The 24,893-nt window shown below is 43.2% G+C and overlaps 2 protein-coding genes across 8 annotated transcripts in view; one reads left to right on the top strand and one right to left on the bottom strand.

Moving 5' to 3' along the window:
• Positions 1-1,445, top strand: part of C4H22orf23 (chromosome 4 C22orf23 homolog) — a 32,386-nt gene extending 30,941 nt beyond the window's left edge. For all 6 annotated transcript variants that reach the window (XM_069968892.1, XM_069968888.1, XM_069968890.1 and 3 more), the window contains one exon: positions 249-1,445. In XM_069968892.1, the coding sequence (XP_069824993.1) occupies positions 249-365 (117 nt within the window). In that variant the 3' untranslated portion in view covers positions 366-1,445. The remainder of the gene's footprint in view (positions 1-248) is intronic.
• A 1,542-nt stretch (positions 1,446-2,987) lies between these two features.
• MICALL1 (MICAL like 1) overlaps positions 2,988-24,893 on the bottom strand; it is a 34,887-nt gene continuing 12,981 nt past the window's right edge. Inside the window, exons 3-16 of one of the 2 annotated variants that reach the window (XM_069967229.1) lie at positions 14,491-14,632; positions 14,349-14,416; positions 14,102-14,226; positions 13,237-13,583; positions 13,083-13,146; positions 11,828-12,129; positions 11,278-11,705; positions 10,365-10,499; positions 10,159-10,285; positions 9,987-10,077; positions 9,349-9,422; positions 8,350-8,464; positions 7,816-7,862; positions 2,988-6,878 (exon numbers count right to left, since the gene is read on the bottom strand). In XM_069967229.1, coding sequence (XP_069823330.1) covers positions 6,736-6,878; positions 7,816-7,862; positions 8,350-8,464; positions 9,349-9,422; positions 9,987-10,077; positions 10,159-10,285; positions 10,365-10,499; positions 11,278-11,705; positions 11,828-12,129; positions 13,083-13,146; positions 13,237-13,583; positions 14,102-14,226; positions 14,349-14,416; positions 14,491-14,632 — 2,208 coding nt within the window. In that variant the 3' untranslated portion in view covers positions 2,988-6,735. The remainder of the gene's footprint in view (positions 6,879-7,815; positions 7,863-8,349; positions 8,465-9,348; positions 9,423-9,986; positions 10,078-10,158; positions 10,286-10,364; positions 10,500-11,277; positions 11,706-11,827; positions 12,130-13,082; positions 13,147-13,236; positions 13,584-14,101; positions 14,227-14,348; positions 14,417-14,490; positions 14,633-24,893) is intronic. The other variant, XM_069967230.1, reaches the window with a different exon arrangement.

Raw genomic sequence — 24,893 nt, 5'->3', positions numbered from 1 at the left:
GCTAGGGAACATTGGCTCTTCCGGCTGTTGCAAACTACAACTCTCATCGTGCATGGACAGCCAAAACTAAAGCTTTGGCTGTCCAGGCTTGATGGGAGTTGTAGTTTTGCAACAGCTGGAGAGCCAAGGTTCCCTACTACTGATCTACATTATGAAACATATGTGTATGGTTTGTGTATTTTACCTGTATTTTCTTAGTTTTCGATTACATCAGAGCTGAGCTTGTTTTTTTTTTCTTTCACTTGCAGAAACTGAGAGAGATGGAAATCATTGATAAGCAGAGGAGCTCAGAACTACAGGAAGCCCTAAGGAAAGCAGAAAATAAGATGCCCGGTCTCACTTCCTCCCCTGATACATGTTCATGAAAACTATAGTACCAGAAATAGACCTGGGCTATGGTGTTGTTTATTAATTTTTTTAATATGTACCTACCTATGACTTAAAGGAACTGCCCTACCAAGAATATTTGGGCAGAATGCACCAGTATACTGTTCTGCATGCTGTGTACCAAAGTTATTACACTTACAGTAGACATTTCTGGAAAGTAAGAGGGTCTGCATAAACGATTAACGACTAACGATAAACAATCACAAACGAGAGTGTTTATCATTAACCTGAAATCGTTCACCATACACACAGAACGATGGTCGTTAGATACGATAGTTATTACGATAGTTTATTCCTTTTGATCTCGGTAAAAACAATGGGCAATGTGCTATTACACTGAACGATTAGTGAAAAAATGCAGAACTTGAGCGAACGAAGGTGGAATTACAGCAAACGATTAACGATAATTTTAGGTTCAGATATAAATCGACATATGAACTATTTTTCGATCGTTGCCTGCAATTACACAGGACGATTATCATTTAAATTCGAACTATATAACGATTTTTCGCACGATAATCGGCCCGTGTAATAGAGCCCTAATGCACTTACTTTCCGGAGTGCGGCTGTGTCAGTACACCAGCATGAACATTAAAACAGTATCGAAGCTCCCAACATAATTAATCATGATGCAGGAAGCTCCGAGGTCTACTCCACAGGACACCGTCTTTGCTACAGACAGATTGCGGAGATCAAGTGTTCATACACGTTATAGCTTCACTGCGTTAAAGCAATGAAGGCTGGTCGGCAATGAAATGATTAGTTACTGCAATTAAATGATGCGTTCACATTGCATTTTTACTGCGTTATTGCATGTTTGAACACCGCATAATAGATCAGACACTTATGACTCCATAAGTTATTGTTGCCACCTGCCATTCATAATGAAAACTGCCCAGTATACACACAGCCTTAGGAGTACAATGCTATTTGTTCTCTTTCTGTTTGTAATTTAATTTATATTAAAACTGAAATGTTTATTGCACCCAGAGTTCTCTTTGTAGTTAGCAATAGCTTCATATAGAAACACAAATAAAAATAATTTTTCTTACAGCCAATCAACAGGGGTTGTGATCACAAGCAGTTTGGCAATATACTCTCTTTTCTGTTTTCTATGTTTAAATTAATGTTATATGTATGGCCACTAGGTGTCTCCCTTCACTATGCATGTGTATAGCTGCTGCACATCTACAATCAGTAGCAGAGAATCCTGGGGGTACTTGCATTGTATGGTCAGCTCTCCTGTCACACAGCACCAAAACTTCTGTAACCACACAGTGACATTATACTGAGTGAATTGATACATAACAAAGAGCATACTTAGAATGAAAGACAAACGACTACTATAGCAGAGATCTTCTGCCGTCGCTCCGTGGAATAGGAGAGGTGACAGCAGACCTCCGCTATCCCCTGTGGCAGCCCCCCTGCAGCTCCCTGCACTTACCCACTCACTGCTGCTGCGTGTAATAGCAGGAAACGAGGAGCAAGTGAGCGCTGACTGCTTGTTTGCTCCTCTCAGTTGCCCCGTGTAATAGGGGATTTAGGGGCCTATTCCACAGAGCGATAATCGGCCAAACTCACCACAAGGTCCATACTAGTTACACGCCTGTTTGGAATCCACAGCACATCAAAATTCACAAATGACAAATGCAGATTTTGCTGTGGATTATCAGTGACCTCGGTTCATACCATACAATAATCCAGCCTATAAATTACTGTCCAGAACCCTGACCAGGCAGTCATTCTGGATTCCCCACAGGCTATTCCTTATTGGTTCTGCTGTACTGCAAGCAACTAGACACTAGTTACTAGAGATCAGCGCAATCTAGAATGCTCGAGTCTAATCGGCAGTCCCTAGGGCTGCATCCATCTTCTTCAGCCACTGGTAATGAAATGCCGAACGATCAGACTTGAGTTTTGCTCATCTCTACTAGTTACATCTAAAATAGGCCCCAGAATAATTTTCAACTCCTTTGGGTACGTGCACACTACGGAATTGGCAACAGAAAACCCGTTGCGGATTCCACAGTTCGCGAGCTCTGGCGGCCACATGCGTCTCCGCCTTACCCATAGACTCCATTCTATGGGGCGGATTCCGCTGTCCGTCCAAATAATGAACAGGAGTCTATGGTACAGGCAGAAATGCGCACGGCCGCCAGAGTCCACAAGCAATTCCGTAGTGTGCACGTACCCTTTTGCTTCATATTGAATATTACAGGAAGCCACCACCATTGCATAAGAAAAAGCTAACAGCCTGTGATAAGTGTTTAAGTTCAGGATTTTATTACACCTAAAGTAATTGTGTTACACTGTGGCTTTTTCCATCTCGACTGGTTACGTGTATCTTCATAAAAGAGACCAATACCGATATCCTCTTCCAAACCAATATTTCCCCATTAGGGCCCGTTCACACTACAGAAAACAGGCGGAAAGTCCAAGCGGAATAGAATCTATGCAGTCATGCATAATATTTGTACAGAATAATTATTCACAGACTATTGCAGCTGACGCTTTATGACTCAGTAAGGTGGTACGCTTATCCTTAGATAGAACTGAACCCGCGTTGTTGCATCCTACACAGTAACACACGTACACTATACTACTATACAGCAGTTTTCTTTATTCTGATACAGAAGGCTCTTTTCTTTTTCCAACCAGTTACAAACAGTGCAATAATTTAATAATTATAAAAATAAAACACAAAGAGGCAGCTACAAAGCGAGAACAGTGTAACAGAGCTAAGTGCCAGGCTATACAGTGTTACCACGAGCTGGTGTGGGATGGCATCACTGCGTGTCAGGGCAATGATGGCGGGGCTGGACTTCTCTTCCATCAAGCATCATTGGCACTTACAGGCTGACTCACAGAGAGATAAGGATTGGTAACATACATTGAAAATACCAATGGCACTGGTGAGGACAAGCCCTGGGCAGCCACGGTCCAGGATACAACAAGACAACATTCATTTGTCACAGACCAAATCTGTTTGGCACTGAATAATGAAGTCTGAATGAAGGACCAGTCCCCCTCTGTATAAAAGTTACATCCTCAGCTATTAAAACACCTTAAAAGTTTTGACAAACATTATATGAGAAATTCAGTAAATTATTTCATGCTTTGATTTTTGGTCTTGGATTGGAAGAAACTAGGGTCCACGTATTTGCCAAAACAGCACCACTCTTGTCTATAGATTGTGCCTGGTACTGCAGCTGAATTTAATTAAAGGGGTCACTTCCTCTAAGAAACAGCACCACTCTTGTCCTCAGTTTGAGTGTGGTATTGCAGTGAATGGAGCTGCATTGTAATACCACACACAACCTGAGGACAGGGGTGGGGTTGTTTCTCATCCTGGATAACCTCTTTAAATGTGTCATCTAATTATTTCTTTTACTGATTAGAATCAGATACTAAAACTTGTTCTTTTATTCTAATCTGTTTCTATTTTATAACTGTAATTTTTTTATTTAAAATTTTGTTCATTTTTATAAGGGCTGCCATATTGCCTGGGCGGTTCTTAGCAGCATTTAGTGACATGCTTTACAACAAGACTCATGGACATAGACACCAATAGACAGTCTGTCCCCTTGAGATGAATGTGAAACAATACTAAGCGCTCTCTGTGACCTTTGAAGAGGTCATTCCACTGGGAGCTGCTATTGTCTCCTCTATTTACTGGTGTCACGTGTCGCTGCAATGCTGTACAGATCACTTTACAGCAGCCTTCTCTTATCACTACAGACACAACAGGAAGTCTTAGCTTAATTTTTGCCCCAGTGGTGAGAATGAAAACTGCAAGATCTCAGGATTATTTTATATTATAGATAGAAAATGAGAAAAAAAAAGTAATAAAATATTTAAAAAAAAATGTTAAACATAAAAAACATTTAAACAATAAGTTATTTTCTGATGACACATTCCCTTTAGGTAGCTGTAATAAAACCCCTGGCACAAATGATGGAGTTACTGCATAGGAGGAGAAAACTGACATGACAGTTTTCTGTGGCCGCTATTCAATGAATAGCGGCCGCAGAAAACCCTGTCAGTGCACACTGTGCAGCCGCTCGCTCCATACTATGCAGTGGAGAGTTCTGATGCAGGCACGCAGGGATGCACCCGCATCAAAACTCAGCGGCGCGAAAGATCATCCGGCCGATACTGCAGTACCAGCCGTTCCGAGACCCGGCCGGGTCACGGAACGGCTGGTCTCTTACGAGGTCTGAACATAGCCTAAAAAAGATTAAAAAGACGTATTCAGCTCGGTATTGTTCAGTGTCATATCTGTGATATGGAAAAGAATTGGGCAGGGTGAGCACCCCCTAAATGCAGGGATCCCATCATTTTTGTCAGAGGACGTAGCAGACAACCCACGGCAATGACTGTCTCTGTTTGTAGCCAAAAGCGGTCCCCGTTTCTTTAATCCCATACAGCCCTTTTAATGCCGTCTCTGGAATGAGATCCGCATATTTCCGTGGCTATAGACACTGTGCTCACAGAGCAAATGTTAATGTTAAGCTCTAGCCGTGCCTTCAGGAACCAGAGTTCAGCCACAAATTGCAGTAGACACAGCTTTTTAGTATTCATTTGGCTCCGTAACGTATCATTACATCGGCCTCAACTTTTTCCATAGGCAGATCTTGCTAGACAGTGCTCAGCATAAGTTGTTCTGGTACAGCTCTAGTTAACAACGTGGATGAAACCACACGATAGAAGGAAAACTGAAGAGGGATGACAGGGCACGTCCAGGGAAGGAGTCTGCGCCTCAATGGAGGCCATGCTGATATTCTGGGGGCCATCTCTCAATGTAGTCGCCTATAGCCTGATATATGGCACTTATACATTTCATTTACTAAAGCAAAATCTTTATTGGCTCATGGCCAAACCACTTGTATGGCTTCTCCTCAGCTACAAAGCTCAGATAAGGCAAACGGTTTAACATAGCAGCAAATACTAGATGGCGGCATTTAATATTATGATGTCAATAAATTCCTCCATCCTTCTGCAAGGGGATCACAGTCTTATTTCTACAGCTCCAGCACTGACAGGGAAAATTGCATAGGAAGCCATCTGACCTAACAATGTTTTTAGGGTGTGGGAGGAAACCAGAGCGCAAGGCAGAAATCCATGTGAACTGAGCATGGAAACCTCAGATGCGGAATCGGTCCAGTTACTAAGAGGAATGGCTCTATACAATCGGTCTACATAAAAAAAAAGCCAAACTCGATAAAAGTGCGATTACAACTTTGGTTACCGTGGCAACTGAGGATGCACGTTATTGATTATAGGGGAATGTAGTAGTCATGGGGTCTTTTTTATGACACATGATTTATATTAATCTGCATCTATGCTGTCTAGATATAGTGAAATTTAAACTGGATATTGTTCCACACAAATCAAGGCTGCCATTGAGAGACATGTATAACCTATGATGGCTGTAGCAATAATCCGTGCATGTATACAAACAATGATTTCCAACTATGGAAATAAGATCTACTGACATTTTGGGAATTTCTGGATGCGGTAAGTAAAGGGGTTGTTGACAAACTCTTTCCTATCAACCCTATTAAAGTATATAGAAGCAATAGACAGTGTTGCGGTCTGTGTGACCCCAGAGCGGAGATCCCCATACAAACAATGGGATACACTTACTGATCAAAACGCAATTGTTTTTGCACCAAGGGGCATAGAAAAGAGTATGGCAAAATCGAATTTAACATATAGTACAACATAGTGTAACATATCGAGTCTAGTTCTAAGTAGTCTAAATTTAAGACAGTATTAATTTCTCCCTTTGGAGGAAACAACATGTCCCTGTATTACTCAGGGGCGTCCACTGAGATCAATGGGCACATGTAAGGAAGGCTATTTGTCAGTAAAGCTTTTTGGTCTATACATAAATTTACACAATGATGGCAAAAAAAATTAAGGTTTCCTATTGGAAACGGGACACTTATTTGACGATGAATTGAATTCATTCATTTCGGCAAGAACAGAACTGCAGAGGTGTGGGGAAACAAAGTACTATTCATTACGCAGTGCCAACTCAATTTACTTCACCATCTACACAGAATCATGGCCTAATACAGTTAGTGAAGAAGCAACTTCTGGTAGAGTCGCTGCCGATATGACCCCTTGTAAGTCACCGACTGCCGCTTCCATGCAGCGTATAAGCTTCATCTGCCATATAATGGCTCAGTGCAGTTATATTTGCCGGAGCATCCATGCATGTCATATGAGGAGGCTCCTGCGCTGTGCACTGGGAGATAGGCAGCATCTCGTATGGAAAGGGAGGCACAACAAAGATGAAGCAAGCGTCCTGCTGTTCATCTCCTCTTCCTCCTCTGTCCTGATCTACCTCTTGGCTCCATCCGCCTGCTCCCGAGTCTTGTCCTTTGGGCTCTTTGTTTTTGTGTCTTGTTTTGGAGACAGAAGCTTGAGGACTTTCATTGGTTTGAATTTCCCTTTCTTCTTCTTATGGGGATCAGTGTGGAAATCTGAAAAATTAAGGAAAGAAAAAAAGTAAATATGTGAATTGTGCTGACTGATGTATAGGGTGCTGTCTGTTGGGAGAGATTGGCTGCGTGGCCTATGTTTTCAGGTAAAATAAAAGAAGAAAAAGGGCAAGAAATCTGAGCAGAACATGAAACGGGCAATGCTTCATCCAGGAAGGGGGCCACTGACAATAGGAATACGAGCTCACACGCCACAGCAAATATTCATGCTAGACCTAGGCATAAGCCACCAATACACATAACAGCAATCAGAATAAATGGAGGACTTTGGTGGTGCGGGTCAACCAGCAGTGGGGTCAAACTAATAGCCTTCCGGCTGTTGCACAACTACAAAGCTCATCATGCCTGGACAGACAAGGCCAAAACTATGACTTCCAAGCATGATGGGAATTGTAGTTTTGCAACAGCTGGAGGGTTGCCAACAGTGGTGTATAGGGTGTATTGAATATACCCAACTGGGGATGCTGGAGGAAAGAAGGATCAGGCAGATAAATTTCAGCTCTGATCCTTTTGCTCTCAAGGGAGAAAAGGCAGGAGAGGTGTTGGGCTTATTGCAGCTCCCCTCTGCACACTGAGAACAGATGCTTGCTCAGTCAGAGTGAGCGTGCACATGTTTAGGAGGGGCTAGTGTTTGGTAGACAGGTACTGAAGCTGTGTATGGCTGGCCATACACATTAGCAAAGCAATGATGGTAATTTCTACAGGACACTTATGTAATTAGCAAATTGTTACATCTGCAGAATGGGTGGATTGTGTGAACTTCTAGGTGTTATTATGTCCAATCTTAATGCAGAACCCTGCAGGAGTCCTTCCAGATCGTCTTCCCCATCTAAAAAGAACCTAAAGCCTATGTAGTATCATGTCTCCTACTCCATTAATACACACAGCAGCTTTGACCTCTGCCAAGCCCCTTCCTTACCTTTCTTTTGGATCATTGCTTCTATTAACTTGTCCTCCTCTTCCTCCCTGTAGAAAAATCACATCAATCATCAAGAGATTCCTGCTGCATTTCCAGGTTTCAGCAGGTAATATCGCTTTACTTTTGTCATCAAAAAAGAGTAGATACAAGCAAATCTGTTAAAACTGCCCAATCCCGGTTTTCGCTCACCGCTCATTGCATTGTGTAAACATCAGATGTGCTCATCATTAATAGAGCCTTGAAAAGACTAGGCAAACAAGCGTCCATCTTGTTATCATGCCAGGGATGGGGAACCTGCAGCCCTCCAACTCTAGGAAAAATACAGTTCCCATCAGGCCTGATCATCCAAAGCTTTGTCTCTCCAGGCATGATTAGAACTGTAGTTTTTCATCAGCTGCAGAACCACAGGGTCTACATCCCTGGTTTATACAATACATATAACTATAAATGAAGGACATAAAACCAAATAAAATGAATGAATAATAGCTAAACATACAGCTTTATTTATGAGACGTATGACTGGAGGACGCTTACCTTTGCCGGTCTTCATCCAGGCACTTGACAATAGCGTTTCTCTGGTCAATGAGGGTCACAATCTCCTGCATAAGTACCTGTTCTCTCTCCTTATCCTCATCCAACCAGTCTTTCTCTGTAGAGAGTAGCCAGGATTTTAGAAGCCAACAAGTTTCATTGTACTCATGGTTAAGATTAGGCAGTTCAGTAACGGCATAAAATCTATACAAATATAGTACTTTGTATACACTGAATGCAAAGAAACGCCAAAAAAAAATCAACGGACCTCCCTAATGGCATGACTTTACACATGCTCTGAATATCCATTTCCCTTGTTAAAGGGGTATTCAGTCTAAAGCATGTTTACCTATGCACTGGTTAGATGACAATAGGTGGGTGTACTATCTAGCGCTGGACAGTTTCTATCATTGCCAGACTTTAAATGGAACAGCGACTTCTAAACTTCCTCTAGCCGCAGTCTTCTGGCAGGGTCCTCCATTCTCGCAACTAGTGGGAGTCCCAGTGGTCTAACCGACCTATTTCGCATTTTGTGCTGTTCACAGGATGGATAGAACATTTAGATCAGTAAAGAGAACCTGTCTGGGTACCGGGCCTGACAGGTCAGGAGAACAGCATTCTAATGCTTTTCTGAGCACTCTGCAATCCCACAGGGTGGAGAAAGTGAGCTGTATTCACTATGGCCGTGACTGTATTGTCAGGCATGGCGAGCAGTAAGTCACAATGATCATCAATACTGGAAAACCCCATAGAGAATGGATTAACAGAAGAATAAAATTCATATTCGTACATTAACGTTTTTCATATCAGTACAGATCGGGGATGGAAACCTTTGACCCACCAGCTGTTGCACAACTACATTTCCCATCATGCCTGGACAGCCATCCAGGCATGATGGAATTTGTAGATTTGCAACAGCTGCCGGGTCAAAGCTTTCTCGTCCCTGGTACAGGTGGAAATAAGAAGGAAATAAACACGTGATCTTCAGCGATACACACTTACCTGGTTTATTGAGAAGGCAACGAAGCTCATACTCCACATCTGCCTGACGCTGCTCAAGGCTCTGCTGCTTCATGCTACCAAAGATACAACAAAAACAGGTGTGAATACGCCTATATCTTCTATAAACATCTGTTATAATGCTGACAGCCTAAATACAAGCTAGAAACTGCACAGAAACATGTCACACTTATTTTATGCTGATACAATATAAAACAAACACTGGGCTACATACAACTTTAGCTTTTTACAAGTTCTTTATATTACTACCATTCTATGTTAAGTACTAGATTTTCAATACTTAGATTCAGAGCGGCAGGGCTGTGCTCTTATTGGCTGAGGTGGTCATGTGACATGACATCTCTGTGGACGTGCCTTCACTGACTAGAGAGTTGGTAGTGGGAAGATATGGGTGACAGCACACAAAACTAAGCATAATGGAGGGGAGAAGTGCTCCAAAATGCTCAAAGAATCCCTTTAAGGCCTGTGACACATGAGAATAATACAAGCCCATCTTTGCATTCATATTACAAATGCATGTCTTGTTTCTGGTGACCCAAACCATCAGTGTACCATTCACAGAAACAAGGACCTTGATATTCTCATACATAACGTAACAGATTGACAACCAATATACTCACGTGTACACAAGCTCAGATTCCCGGCGTACCAGTGTATGCTTCTCTTGGATAAGTTTGAACCAATCCACCAACAAAGTGTCCTCTTCCGTCTCTGTACAAAGACAACAAAATTACACACTATACTGTTGGTATATATCCTATATACTTTGTTAGTGCCTCCTCCCCCACTCACCATCCTGCAGCTTGCGAAGCCTTTGCTCAAGCTCCACACCTCGCTGCTCGAGGGCATCTAGTCGTATCTCAATGTCCTCCATCTCCATCTGAATTTCATCTTCTGGGATGTAGTCATCTGCCTGAACCTAAAAGGCCCACATGGATGGGTTTAGATACATAGTTCTCTATAGCTTTAGGGAGACACAGAATATTCCTTTGCCTCACCTTGCGTTTGATAAGCGGGAAGCCATGTCCTGGTGCAGGTGGCCGGGCGGGTTTAGGACCTTTCTTACTTTTTCGGCTAGTAGGAGAGGTGACCGGAGAGGACTTTCTATTGAAAGGGTTCTCTTTGCATGAAACCTGCAAAAATAAAACAGCACTGAGAAAATGAGAGACTTCAGGTATGTTTCTTTTACAGAACAGCTGCTGTAACAAAGCTGCCTGTCACAAAGAAGCAGACACAACATATATATATATATATATATATATATATATATATATATATATATATATATATATATTTTACAGTAAAAACATAACAAGCCCCCTGTAGATTAATCATGGCCATCTATAAAGGTTCTATACAAGCCTAATAAAAACTAAGCTAAATTACATTTAGTGTCTAACGTGCCTATGCAGTTTTATTTGTCTCCATGGTAACAGACTACAAGTAATTCCTGTGTATTCTGATCTTGTATGCCTTGCTAACATACCATACCATGACTGTGGGGTCAGACTACATATCTTCAGTTTGTAGTCTGTTACCATGGCTACTTATAGGATCGCATAGAACCTGTAGATACAAATCGGTGGAATATTTTAATCTAAACTATTTGCTCTATAAAATCTATTTAAAGGCCATGCACACTTGTAGATGCATCCACATGTGTACACAGCCTTTAAATAGACTTTATTGTCACATTGTAAAAGGGGTTATTCCAAGATGCAAAGTTATCCCCTATCCCCCACTAATCCTAGGAACGGAGGACAACGGTCCCCTATCCATCAAACGTATAAGCAGCAGCAACCATGAGTGGCCAGCTCTCCATTTGTTCACTATGGGGCTTTGAACATTGCAGAGCTCAGTTAAAACATTCTGCTTTCAGCCCATAAGTGAATAGATTCTCAATAGCTATACCTTTGGTGTCTGTATGGCTTCTGAAGGTGTACTTGTATGTGGATCCGGGGGTTGTGGGGCTGGTCTGCATGGACTTGTTCGGAGGCTATCACAGGAGGAGTCTCTCTTTTCTGGGGACAGGCTTTCGTGTACCTCACTAGCACTAGCTAAGTCGCCTGATGAGGAAACACTTGTGCTGGTTGATAATTGACTATGATCATGGCTATTATTGGTGGAATGGTTGTGGAAGTCTGTGCCCTCATTTGGTGGTCCAGAGGTTGTAGGTGAGTGAATAGTTGGCTCTGAAGAACTCTTAGCAACACTTTCTGACTTGTGATCTTTTGTGGAAGGTTCTGTAGGAAGGCTCTCTGTGCTTAATGCTGGTGAAGGACTTCCTGAAGGAGGCTCTGAGTGAGACAGCCGGGAAGTGAGATGACCAGAATGGCGAGCTACAGAAAGAAAAAATAAGTATATTGAACTTTCCAATTAAAGTAACATATGCCAGTGCAAAGAAGTTTGTCAGCAAGACAAAAGATAGCTGTCCGCAAGACAAGGAGGACAAAAGAGTTACCCAAAGGAGATGCATTTGGTGCTTTAGGTGCTGGCCTTTTGCGACTCTTTGGACTGCTGGTTGGAGTAATTCCATACCATGGATGGCTCGGTTTCAAAGTATTTTCACTTTCCTCCCCTTCTTCTTCCTCCTCCTCAAATGGGTTGTAGTGTTTGGTTTGATCTTCTGGTGATTTGGAATTCTTTTCCAAATCCTCCGGTTTCCGTACCACGGGCGGAGGGGGTGGGGCAGCTCGTCTTTTAGGCTCAGAAGCCGCCACCAAGGAAATCCAAGGTGGATCCTTATGTCGCTTTCCCTCCTCCCTAAAGGATACATCACAATCATTATACTACAGTGTCGATAATTGGGAAAAAAATATATCATTTTGAGAAGCCATGGAAAGTACTATAAACGTATAGGCTTCTTATAAAGGGTTTTTGGGCCAAAGTAAACTTTTAATATGTTGCTGCCCTGATGCAGAACATAACAAACAGTCTATTGCTAGCTCTCCATGCTCCCCAGTGTACTTCTACGTCATCTTTGGGTTCCCGTCTGAGCAATCCCACCCCCTACTTACAAGGCGAACTCATCTGGCTGTGACAGCTTTCTCGGCCAATCAGTGACTGAAACTAGACAGCGTCACGGCCAGTGACTGGCTGAGTAAGCTGCTACCTCCAGACATGTCGGTTATGGAAATGGAGGCAGGGGAAGCTAAGACTAGGCTGCTTGTTATGTTCTCCCCAGGGGCAGCAACATATGAAAAGTTTTCTTTGGTCGAAATACTCCTTTAGGCTATGTTCAGACTATGTAAGAGACTTTGAAAGGATCATCCCAGCCAGTACTGCAGTACTGGGCAGAAGATCTTTGCAGCTGCAAAGTTCTGATGCGTGCCCATCTGCACGCGCCCGCATCAGAACTCCCCACAGCACACTGATCTGCGTCTGCTATTCAATAAATAGCAGCCGCAGAAAACTGACATGTCATACCATGTGTATATGCTCCGGCCGGGATAGACAGCAAGGTAACGTATATCTTCGTAATAATCACGGCCATTGTACAACGGCCGTGGTTTTACAAAATTATACGTTGTGTGAACATAGCCTAAATGTGTTTTCACAAATTTTTATCACAACAGTTTACTGGCTCACACTTTCCCCCTTTCCAGCCTACAGGCATATAAACCAGCCCCCGTGACTGACAATGCTCAGAAATTACTGCCAGCCTGGATGTGGAGTTACTTTACATTGTTCTTCACTTCCAACTCATAAAAGTTTACCTGTCTGAAGATCTTGGTCTTCCTCTTGGTTTAGGAACTGGTGGAGTTGCTACTGACTGGTCACCTGCATGGAATAGAAATGTAAAAGTGAACATATAAAAGGTCTCATCTGAGCAGTCATTCAACAACACCAATAGATGATTTACTACTCTACCATTCATAAGACTTGTTGGTCTTGCTGGGCTCTGTCCGGCCGTAGATCGTGCCCGAGGCAGAGGTTGTGGCGTTACATCACTTGTCCTTCTAGGCGCTGGCACTGGCCGTGTGTCCGATCCAGAGTCGCTATCAGGTTCCTTCTGTGGCTTGGTGGGAAGAGGTGGCTTTGGTGGTGTACGTGGCTTTGGCGGTGACACGACTTTGTTTTCCACAGACCCCTTTTCAGCAGACTCAGGACTGACGGTGACCGGTCGTGGCCGGTAGTGATGGGTGCACACAAACGTGCCAGTTTCAGGACCAGGTTGGTATGAGCCGGGAAGGAGTGTACCAGAGCATTCCTTACACCTGGATAAAGGTGGTAAGCAAATTAAGATGATCATTTCTACATTATAAAATAAACCTCTTACCCAATAGACTGGAGAGAAGGGCTAGAGATGATATTTCATCCACAATGGCAAAAAAATGTGGTCCGACACTCAGTGCCACTACACACCTCCTCCTCCCTCCCCCACCCTTCCCTGCTTGGCTTCGAGCACTGAGCTCTGTATGCCAATCAGTAAAAGCAGGATGGGGTGGAGGAGGGAGGAGGCATGCATGCTGTAGCTCAGACACACCTCCTTGACACTTGAGCTATGAGCATGATATAGATCACATTCCCTTTAAACCTCTTGTGATGGGATTATTCCTTTACAGAAGGCCTTTTCATATGAAGACATATCCTATATCCCTCAAAGTAATAACAAAAAGTGACAACCACTACTGTTTTCAGTGGTTATAAAGCAAACCTTAAACATAGCAGGATTGGCCAACATCAATCTAATTCCTAGAGATGGTATACAGGCGTATGGAAGCTACAGACATACCTGAAGCACTGTCGGTGGTAAAGATTTCCCTCTGCCAGGTACCGCTGCACAAGGTGGACATGTTGCTGGCATAAGGCACAGGTGCTGCTCAGAGCCACACGAGAACTGGTAGTATCCAGATTATTCTAGTTACAATATCAAAACCATATATATTAGCAAACAATCATTACGTCCCAGAAATGCTGACATGTAGTGAGAGATTGTTCTACTATGCATTGTCATTGCAGAAGACCCTTTGTTGTTTTACCTGGGGGGCAGCGTCTTGGCTTTGCTCCGGTTGGGTTGGGGATGTCTGTTTTAGCTGGGGGACTCCTGCTATAGAGGGGAACATTTATTAATGATAGGTTGGACCTGACATAGTGGGGGATGATGGGTGTGATGGTAATCACCTGGGTTAGAATGACGGAAATGGTTGTAGTACTGAGATACGTAGGTCATGATACTAAGCCTGTCTGGGACTCTCATGGATACCATGTCTTCCGGATCCAGTAACGCTGGGATCCCCAACTCACGCTCTGCCACTTCAAAAGCCTGAGAGATGAAACATATAGGAATATACAGGTGTGAGAAGGATATCCAAGGAAGATGGTGACAGATGGAAATACTATAATGGACAACACAGTGCAAGAGCATCATATGGGGACGGTTAGGGAAAGGACACAGGAAATGCCAGGTCACACTTCAGCTTGTTGTGGTACCAGTCATCCATATTTATGTGCAGCGCTGAGAACGCTCTAACATAAGGTATACAGGAAACATTAGAAAGGAAGGAAGAGGACGTTGGAAGCTACAGGCATGATTCTGAGACGGTGTATTGTTGCCGGTCTCTGTTTACACATAATATGGTGGAGGAGACATTTCAGGCATGTTTTATTTAAGCATTAGCTCCATTAGGGATTCTTAGTCCAGGGGGCGGTCCCACTTGTTCTTTGTTATACAGCATGCATATAAAAGTAGCTGTCAATTACTGAGTAGGACCGCCCACTTGACTCCTAAGCCTAATGAGCAGAGGTTTAAATGAACAGATTATTTAAATATATATCTGCTAAGCTCTATAACATGCTGCCTACATTGCATAATATCACATACAGAATTTTTTTTTTTTACATTTTTTGACACTTCTATTTCCCCTCATACTAATGCGAGTGATCTGTAGTGTTCTTGCATCTCCAGTGTGAAAGCTCTCGCAGGGTTCAGCCACATGATGCTGAACTGTTTATTGCCTTCACTGGCACAATAGTCATGGGGATATACTATATAGGCAGTGTACAGGTGTAATGGGAACACATTGTGATGTAGTGGGTGATGTACTGGGATCACAGCGTCTTGTGGTGGGAGGTGTAGTGTAGTATATAAAGGATGTGCAGTGTCCTGTGATGGGAGGTGCAGTGTGCATGTACAATGTAGTGTAGTCATATAGTGGGCAGGTGTACCGGCCAGGTACTGACACAGGCAACAGGCCCCAAACACAGAGAAGCTGGAGCACAACATCAGGCGCCTGCCAGGAACATGCCAGAGACAGATTTCTATTTCAACATTTTTAGACAGCAACATTAGTCATTTTTATCTTCCAGAAAAAAAAATCTTAAAATATGTTAATGGAGTCCTTCATGTTTCTATCCAGTGTCCGACAATTTGCAGAATTACAATGACTAAAAAAAAAAAAAAAAGAAATTGGGTTATGCAGGCCTGATGTGAACTAAGCCAAATAGGCCTGATAGGCTCACACACAGCTTGCTCTCTTCTCTATGGTCACACACGGCTTGCTCTCTTCTCTATGGTCACACACAGCTTGCTCTCTTCTCTATTGTCACACACGGCTTGCTCTCTTCTCTATGGTCACACACGGCTTGCTCTCTTCTCTATGGTCACACACAGCTTGCTCTCTTCTCTATGGTCACACAAGGCTTGCTCTCTTCTCTATGGTCACACAAGGCTTGCTCTCTTCTCTATGGTCACACAAAGCTTGCTCTCTTCTCTATGGTCACACACGGCTTGCTCTCTTCTCTATGGTCACACAAGGCTTGCTCTCTTCTCTATGGTCACACAAAGCTTGCTCTCTTCTCTATGGTCACACACAGCTTGCTCTCTTCTCTATGGTCACACACAACTTGCCCTCTTCTCTGTGGTCACACACGGCTTGCTCTCTTCTCTATGGTCACACACGGCTTGCTCTCTTCTCTATGGTCACACACAGCTTGCTCTCTTCTCTATGGTCACACACAGCTTGCTCCCAGCCCTGGCTCACAACCTTCAGGAAACATTTCCCATCGCTCCTGTTTGTCACATTTTAGGGAATGAATTGCAGTGATTGTGACAGCTTTAAACAATGACACAATTCATCCTGGCACATGCCCTCCAATTCGCTCTAAAGCACAGTGCTAATATTTCCCTTCCAAGGCGAAGTGTAATTCTTGCGCGCTCAATGTCACGCTCGCTCTGCGGCCGCACACAGGCATCCTTTGTTAAATGCTACAAATCTGCTGACTCAGAAAAAACAGGAACGTGCAGTTTAGTCTGTGTTTTAGCTAAAGCTTCCAGCACAGGACCAGTCATGTCTTCCTATCAGTCCCCTATACTACACCGGCCTAGTCATCCAATAATTGCCCCACGTAAATAGGGCTTTAAAGGGGTTATCCAGGCTTAGAAAAACATGTCCACTGTCTTCCAGAAAAAGCATCTCTCCTGTCCTCAGTTTTAGTGGCTTTTAAAGCTCAGTTCCATTACAGGTGTAGTTCACAAAAATGTTTTTCTTTCATATCAACTGGTCAACTTATCAGCTGCTATATGTCCTGCATGAAGTGAAGTGTTCTTCCCTGTCTGACACAATGCTCTCTGCTGCCACCTCTGCCTACATCAGGAACTGTCTAGAGCAGTAGCAAATCCCCATAGAAAACATCTCCTGCTCTCCAAACTAAAAAGAATACACCACTTCCTGCAGAACATACAGCAGCTGATAAGTACTAGAAGACTTGAGATTTTTCAATGAAAGTAAATTACAAATCTTTGGCACTTTCTGGCACCAGTTGACTTGAAAGAAATTTTTTGGGGTGAACTACCCCTCTAAAGTGAATGGAGTGGAGTTGTAATACCGCAAACAACCCGTGGACAGGGGTGGCGCTGTTTTGAAAGAAAGTGGCTTAGCCTGGATCTAACCCTGGATAATCCCTTTAATATACGGATGGGAGGAGATTGTGCTGAGAAATAAGAAATGAAAATTAAACATTTTATGATAAAATACAGAAATGTTTTCCTTAAAAAACAGGATAATTCTGGGCAAATCTAGTAAAGGAGATTTATCACAACTGGTTAAAGGGTAAGGGAGGCAATGTGCTAATCTCCTCTGCCCTAGTTTTATATTATATATATATATATATATATATATATATATATATATATATATATATATATATATAGCAGGACTACAGGAGTGCTGCAAGACACAGGGATTCCCTATGGGTGTCATAGGCAAAAGTTCAATATAGCAAAGGATTTAATAGAAACCCTCATTATTACACTGCTGGGAGAATACACCTGCTTACAAGCTGCACAAACTTTTATTACCAGACTCTACCCAAATAATTCCCTTTAGCTGACATGTAATAATCTGCTGTTGTAATGGGAGTTAAAGGGGTACTCCAGCTAAAATCTTTTTCTTTGAAATCAACTGGTTTCAGAAAGTCATATAGATTTGTAATTTACTTCTATTTCAAAATCTCAAGTCTTCCCATACTTATCAGCTGCTGTATGTCCTGCAGGAAATGTTGTTTTCTTTCCAGTCTGACACAGTGCTCTCTGCTGCCACCTCTGTCCATGTCAGGAACTGTCCAGAGCAGTAACAAACCCCCATAAAAAACGTCTCCTGCTCTGGACAGAGGTGGCAGCAGAGAGCACTGTCTCAAAACAGAAAACAAAACACCACTTCCTCCAGGACATACAGCAGCTGCTAAGTATGGGAAGATTTGAGATTTTTAAATAGACGTAAATTACAAATCTATATAGCTTTCTGAAACAAGTTGATTTGAAAGAAAAAGATTTTTACTGTATAACCCCTTCAATGGGAGTCCAGTCCTAGTAATGTTCTGTAGATTTTTATTTTCAGCATTTACCATAAAGTATTTTCTGATAGTAAATCTATGAATAATACCAGAGGCGACACTGATCAGATACATAGTGACGCTATCTCTGAAGCTTCATGTATAATCTCTGCATGTCTCATTCATAGTGAAACTATGACACATGATGCAGAAGGAATCCCAGTAGCCGGCGTGTCGGGTGCGTTTATCTATGGTCTGCCTGCTGCACTCGACTGAACAGGGCCATGGGATATAGTGAGAAAGATCCCTGCAGCTGCACTTGTTACTCTTCTTCTACATATATACTGTGCCTGTATACAGGTGTTGACTTTGATTCTGCCCTGGAACATCTGCCCATTACTTGTCTATAGAATGAATGAAGATTTTGGTAAGGAGGAGACGGGACTCTCCCCACACACCCATCTATTTTTCCAGAGACTTTTCTAATCTACTGCAATCTAGTTAAAGTGTCACTGTCGTTTATTATTATTTATTTTTTTCACAAATCAATAGTACAGGCGATTTTAAGAAACTTTGTAATTGGGTTTATTAGCTGAAAAATGTGTTTTTATCATGAGAAAGCAGTTTGAAGCTCTCCCCCCTGTCTTCATTGTTCTTTATGGAGAAGTGAGGGGTTGAGAGAGATGAGGCACCAAAACAGGACAACAAAGAGTTAATTTACAGCTACATCACCGGGCTATCTTCTCTTAAGTCAGCACTGATCTCTCTGACCTCTGAATACCAGCTTTCATACAGCTCCCGCTGTGTATTCCTTTGTTCTCTGCTTTCTGCTGGCGACTCATCTCCCTCCTCCCCCTCCCCTCTCCATAGAACAGACAGGGACATGTCTGATGCAACAAGACACAATTTCCTGATAATGAGCAGTAAATGAGAGAGAGAGGAGGGACCTGGGGAAAGTCTTTTTGAATGCAGATAATGTCATATCTGCCTAATAAACCCAATTGCAAAGTTTCTTAAAAATCGCCTGGACTATTGATTTCTGCCCAAAAAAAAAAAAAAAAATGTCAGTGACACTTTAAAGCCACAAACCGAGGGCTAACCTTCTGATCAAAAGTAAGTGACTCCCGCCTCCCCCCCAACCTTGGGCCTAAAGCCAGGGCTGCACGCCAATATATATCACGCAACAGTACATAGCATCTAATACTGAAATATTTCTGCAACTTGTCTGACCTGCTGCTCCACAACTTTATTATAATTACAATTCGGACGTAATGATTTTTAACTCCAAAAACCCATTAGGTTGTGCGTCACCACTAACAAGACGTGTCCTGTCTCAGTTCAACATTGTGATCTATGTGTAATGCGACTAAAGCTGTCATGTGACTCTGGCCTGAGGGTACCAGGGCATTAGACAAAGCGATTTTTCGTTTTTTGCGAATCACCCAAAATCATTCACCATAATGTTAGGTCAGAATTACAATAGTCGAAATTACGATTATTGTTACCATCCTTCATATACTCAATATATTCACCAAACGCTTTACAATTAACAATGATTTTATGGTCAACTCAAAAGATGCGATCGACAACATACGAAGGAACTTTGGTTAGTGGTTTGATCGTTGCCTGTATACACAGGGGGAGATTATCGCTTACATCCCAACGATATACCGATTTTTCCCACAAGTAATAGGGTCCAAGGCTGAGACTACACAGCAACCTAAAGTGTCACTGTCATATCTTTTTTTTGCAGAAATCAATAGTACAGGTGATTTTAAGAAACTTTGTAATTGGGTTTATTAGGCAAATATGCCATTATCTGCATTCAAAAAGACTTTTCCCAGGTCCCCTCTCTCTCTTCCACTGCTTATGATCAGGAAATCTCGATTGGTTTAAATCAGTGGGATCCTGTCTGTTCTATGGAGAGGGGAGGGGGGAGATTAGTCACCAACAGAGAGCAGAGAACAAAGGATTACATAGTGGGAGTTGTATGAAAGCCAGAATTCAGAGGTCAGAAAGGTCAGTGCTGACTTCAGAGGAGAGAGCCCGGTGATGTAGCTGTAAATTAACTCTTTGTTGTCCTATTTTGGTGCCTCATCTCCCTCCACCCCTCCCCTCTCCATAGAGAACAATGAAGAAAGGGGAGCTTCAAACTGCTTTTTCATGATAAAAATGCATTTTCCGGCTAATAAACCCAATTACAAAGTTTCCTAAAAATTGCCTGTACTATTGATTTCTGCAAAAAAAAATTAAATAACAGTGACACTTTAAGCCACCACAGGCATTGACATTCATTCCCTCATCTTGATGTGGGCCATCCTTTTAGCTTTGGCTGTCCAGGCATGATGGAAATTGTAGTTTTGCAACATTTGGAGGGCTGAAGATTCCTCATTCCGGTTTTAGCAGGTCTATCATAATCCACATGGATTCTTGTCCTTACTAAAACCATAACCAGGTCACTCACAGATGTCAGCCCTTCCTCATTCATTCCATGGAGTCGATGGCACATGAACGCACAGGGGCCAGTTAGAAGTTATTACAGACAGATCTAAGATGGCCTCATCCTATCACATCTACACTTGCTTTCCTACTGGATTGGGAACAGTCAGTGCTGGTGATGTGCGGTTACAGTGTTGGACACATACACATCCTGGGATCAGCACGCTGCTGGTGTTTATAAGATGGATTATGAAGCTCACATGGTTGGCAGCAAAACACAGAGAATCTGGAGGCCATGTTTAGAGCAGCCGCATTAGAGCAAATATACAGTATATTCATATGTGGCAGATTCATCCCACTAAAAAGATAAGTCCCTTAAGTCTGATCGGGATGGTTTTGGCCTGGTATGGGATTTCTGCAAGCCCGATTCAGATGCATGGGGTAGCGGCACAAATTTCTGCAATGACTCTGCTTGTGTGGACTTGGCCCCAATCCCCCACACACGCGGTCACATAGCGATTTTGGGTGGGTGCATGCAGTGACCACAAAGTGTGAACGTGGCAGAATGCATTTAAACATATGGAAACATCCAGGCGGAGGATTCCACAAAGTGTTCTGTGGTATTTGGCACCAAAACATTAGCAGTAGAGCCTACAAGTCCTGTTAGGCTAGGTTCACACTGCGTTTTTGCAATCAGTTTTTTTTTTGCAAAAAACAAATGAAAATGGATGAAAAGAAATGGATGCATTTGTGTGCATCCGTTTTGATCCGGTTTTCCATTGTAAAAAAAAAAAAACGGATCAAAACAGATCCGTTTTTTTAACGGACACAAAAGTAGTGTCCGTTGAGTTGAGTCCGTCAAAAAAAACGGATCCGTTTTTTTTAACAATGGAAGTCAATGGAAAAACGGATTAAAACAGATGCCCACTAGTGCATCAGTTTTTTTTTCCTCCAATTTTTTGCAAAAAACGGATTGCAAAAACGCAGTGTGAACCTAGCCTAAGGCTAGGTTCACACTGCGTTTTCAGCATCCGTTTAACGCATCCGTTTTTTGCATCCGTTTTTGAAAAACGGATTGCAAAAAACAGATTCATTTGTGTGCATCCGTTTTTCCATTGACTTCCACTATAAAAAAAAAAACGGATCCGTTTTTTTTGACGGACCAAAATGGACAAAAAAACGTTGCTGAGCCTATTTTTCTGGACGTTAAAAAAAAACGGATCCGTTAAACGGATGCTGAAAACGCAGTGTGAACCTAGCCTAAGCTGTGAGGACTGACCTCCATGGATGAGACGAATGGAGAATTGTAGAATTTGGAGGCTGAGTTGCCGCCTTGATCTTTTTTCCTCATTACAGAACAGTTTTTGCAGTGTAGCTTAGTTATTATTCTGCTTTAAGAGGCGACTACCATTACAGGAATAATGCTGCCATACAGAGCGGGGAGCTGGTCTGTACGATGTCTGGGTAGGTGGTATCTGGCATAGTCCCAATGTAGGCACTTTCAACAGAAATCAGCATGGGCTCTATGGCCGTTCTGCAGCTACACATCCCCATAGTCATCCAGCCGCTATGTGCTATAAATTCCACAGCCTTTTATCATAGATAACATTAACGTTATCAGCAACTTGTGCTACAGACCAGACAGTGAAGCCTTCACTCCCCATGAACATCAATGACCTTGGGCATCTGGTTGCTGCTTCCTTGGTTCACCCTCCTCGGACCACTCTGGTGGGTTCAGGAACCACAGTTAGGCCGGGTTTACACTGCGTTTTTGCTGTTCATTTAACAGATCAGTTTTTAAATCGCCACTTTCTTTCAGAGACAACACGACTCTTGTCTCCAGTTCAGGTGCGGTTTGCAATTAAGCTCCATTCACTTCAATGAAACTGAGCAGCGAAACCCCACTCAAGCTGGAGACAAGAGCGGTGCTGTCTCTGGAAGAAAGTGGCCATGTTTTTGTAGCACTGGAGAACCCCTTTAAAAGCATTGTATTGTTTTCCAAAAGTTATACAGTTTTTGCTGTGTAGCCGGGTCATTATTCTGCTACATCAGAGGTAACTACCATCAGAGGAACAATGCTGCCATACAGAGCAGGGAGCTGGTTCTAGACATTTACTGCTATCTCCTTCCTACGAGATAAGCGGCTGTCAGCCCCATTACAGGATGTGTCAGCTGGGCTGTAGGCAGTGTATAGCAGGCTGTGTCAGCTGGGCTGTAGGCAGTGTATAGCAGGCTGTGTCAGCTGCAGGCAGTGTATAGCAGGCTGTGTCAGCTGCAGGCAGTGTATAGCAGGCTGTGTCAGCTGCAGGCAGTGTATAGCTGGCTGTGTCAGCTGCAGGCAGTGTATAGCAGGCTGTGTCAGCTGCAGGCAGTGTATAGCAGGCTGTGTCAGCTGCAGGCAGTGTATAGCAGGCTGTGTCAGCTGCAGGCAGTGTATAGCTGGCTGTGTCAGCTGCAGGCAGTGTATAGCAGGCTGTGTCAGCTGCAGGCAGTGTATAGCAGGCAGTGTATAGCAGGCTGTGTCAGCTGGGCTGTAGGCAGTGTATAGCAGGCTGTGTCAGCTGGGCTGTAGGCAGTGTATAGCAGGCTGTGTCAGCTGACCTGTAGGCAGTGTATAGCAGGCTGTGTCAGCTGACCTGTAGGCAGTGTATAGCAGGCTGTGTCAGCTGACCTGTAGGCAGTGTATAGCAGGCTGTGTCAGCTGACCTGTAGGCAGTGTATAGCAGGCTGTGTCAGCTGACCTGTAGGCAGTGTATAGCAGGCTGTGTCAGCTGACCTGTAGGCAGTGTATAGCAGGCTGTGTCAGCTGACCTGTAGGCAGTGTATAGCAGGCTGTGTCAGCTGACCTGTAGGCAGTGTATAGCAGGCTGTGTCTTGTCTTCTGCCCTGATGTGCTCTATCTAAGCCTGGTAAATGTTGGGGGGTCCTCCGCCTCCTGATAACACTTTGCTGCACTGACCCAGATGAGAAATAACTCTACTTCCACTGCTTTAACCCCTTAGATGCTGCAGTCCATAGAGTCCACAGCATGTAAGGCCCCGTCCCTACTGCTTCTGAGATGTTGCTCATTTTCCGTCCAGTGTAGGAAGGAAGGAAACTGGTGCTAGTGCTGTTCCTATTGTTCTCAAAGTGATCAATCGGGTCATCCAGCGTGTCAGTGGAGATGCTGGATAAGGAAAAGTCTCCTCCAGCGCTGTCCTGTCTAGAACTTTTAGTATAAGGTGGTGAAAAATTGTGATGACAGCTGATGCGTTTTGGACTGGTTTTGCAACAAGCGTCATCTTGATGAAACTGAAATATGTGAAGATGGTTGGGGAGAGGTCCCTTGAGGAACTATAAAAAAATTGCTTTATTAAGGAAAAAAAAAAATCACATAACTATTATTGCTGTCTTAAACAATCATGTGGCCTGTTACTTTTCTACATGTGACACTATTCTTTCCTATTACTACTATATTGTGTCTACTGTCATGGCTTCTCTCAGTCTGGATTGTCTCATCTTCTGCCATGTGAGGACATGCTCGGAGGCAGAAGGGTCTGTAACATGTTTCATCATGCGCCGAGAGCCGTGTGAGTCACATCCATCTGTGATATCATACACTTGGCAGGCATCGTCTCCTCGTTTAGATGCATGTTTCATGCAGACACACCCAGATGGCGACCGAAAAAAACCTGTCTGTCCAAGTGTGGACGAAACTGGAACATTATAGCCTTTCCGGAAATCTCTGTATCTGCTTCCATACTTAAAATCTGAAAGGTAAGTTATAACGGAGTCATAATGGAGTGACATCTGGAGCTCCAGAATAAAAGCGGCACCACCAGGACACTGTCCAACCAGAGAAGAGTACAGTAATATCCCTTGAAGTGTCAGGACCTGACCTTTAACAACCGCAACACATTATAGCAAAAAAAAAAAAAAAAAAAAAAACAGAAAGAAACTGCATAACCTTGTCTTCTTGTGGAAAATGAAGAATTGTTCTTGTCCCCTGAGCATCCACAGTATGGGTATTCCTGCCCTAGCATATAACATAGTCTCCTCGTTCCCTGCTCGCTGTCTGTGCTATTACCACAGTGACTGGCTGTAGTGGTCACATAGCTGTCTACAGTGTATGGCAGCCTCCTAGCTCTTCACGGACATCTGACAAAGGATCAGGGACACATGATTTTAACTGGCTGATCCTTCTGTGCTAGGAGAAATAAGCCAGCTCCAGAGCAGCCTGGTTGCGGCTTACCCCTCCCCATAGGCAACCCATGAATGTTCGGCCTACTGGTAGTGTATGGCCACCTTTAGTGGTCTTGCACCCTACCCTGCAGATG

The sequence above is a fragment of the Dendropsophus ebraccatus genome, chromosome 4 (genome assembly GCF_027789765.1).
Source record: "Dendropsophus ebraccatus isolate aDenEbr1 chromosome 4, aDenEbr1.pat, whole genome shotgun sequence".
Taxonomy (NCBI): domain Eukaryota; kingdom Metazoa; phylum Chordata; class Amphibia; order Anura; family Hylidae; genus Dendropsophus; species Dendropsophus ebraccatus.
Note: the sequence above shows the minus strand (reverse complement) of the source record. Positions and strands in the feature narration are given on the sequence as shown.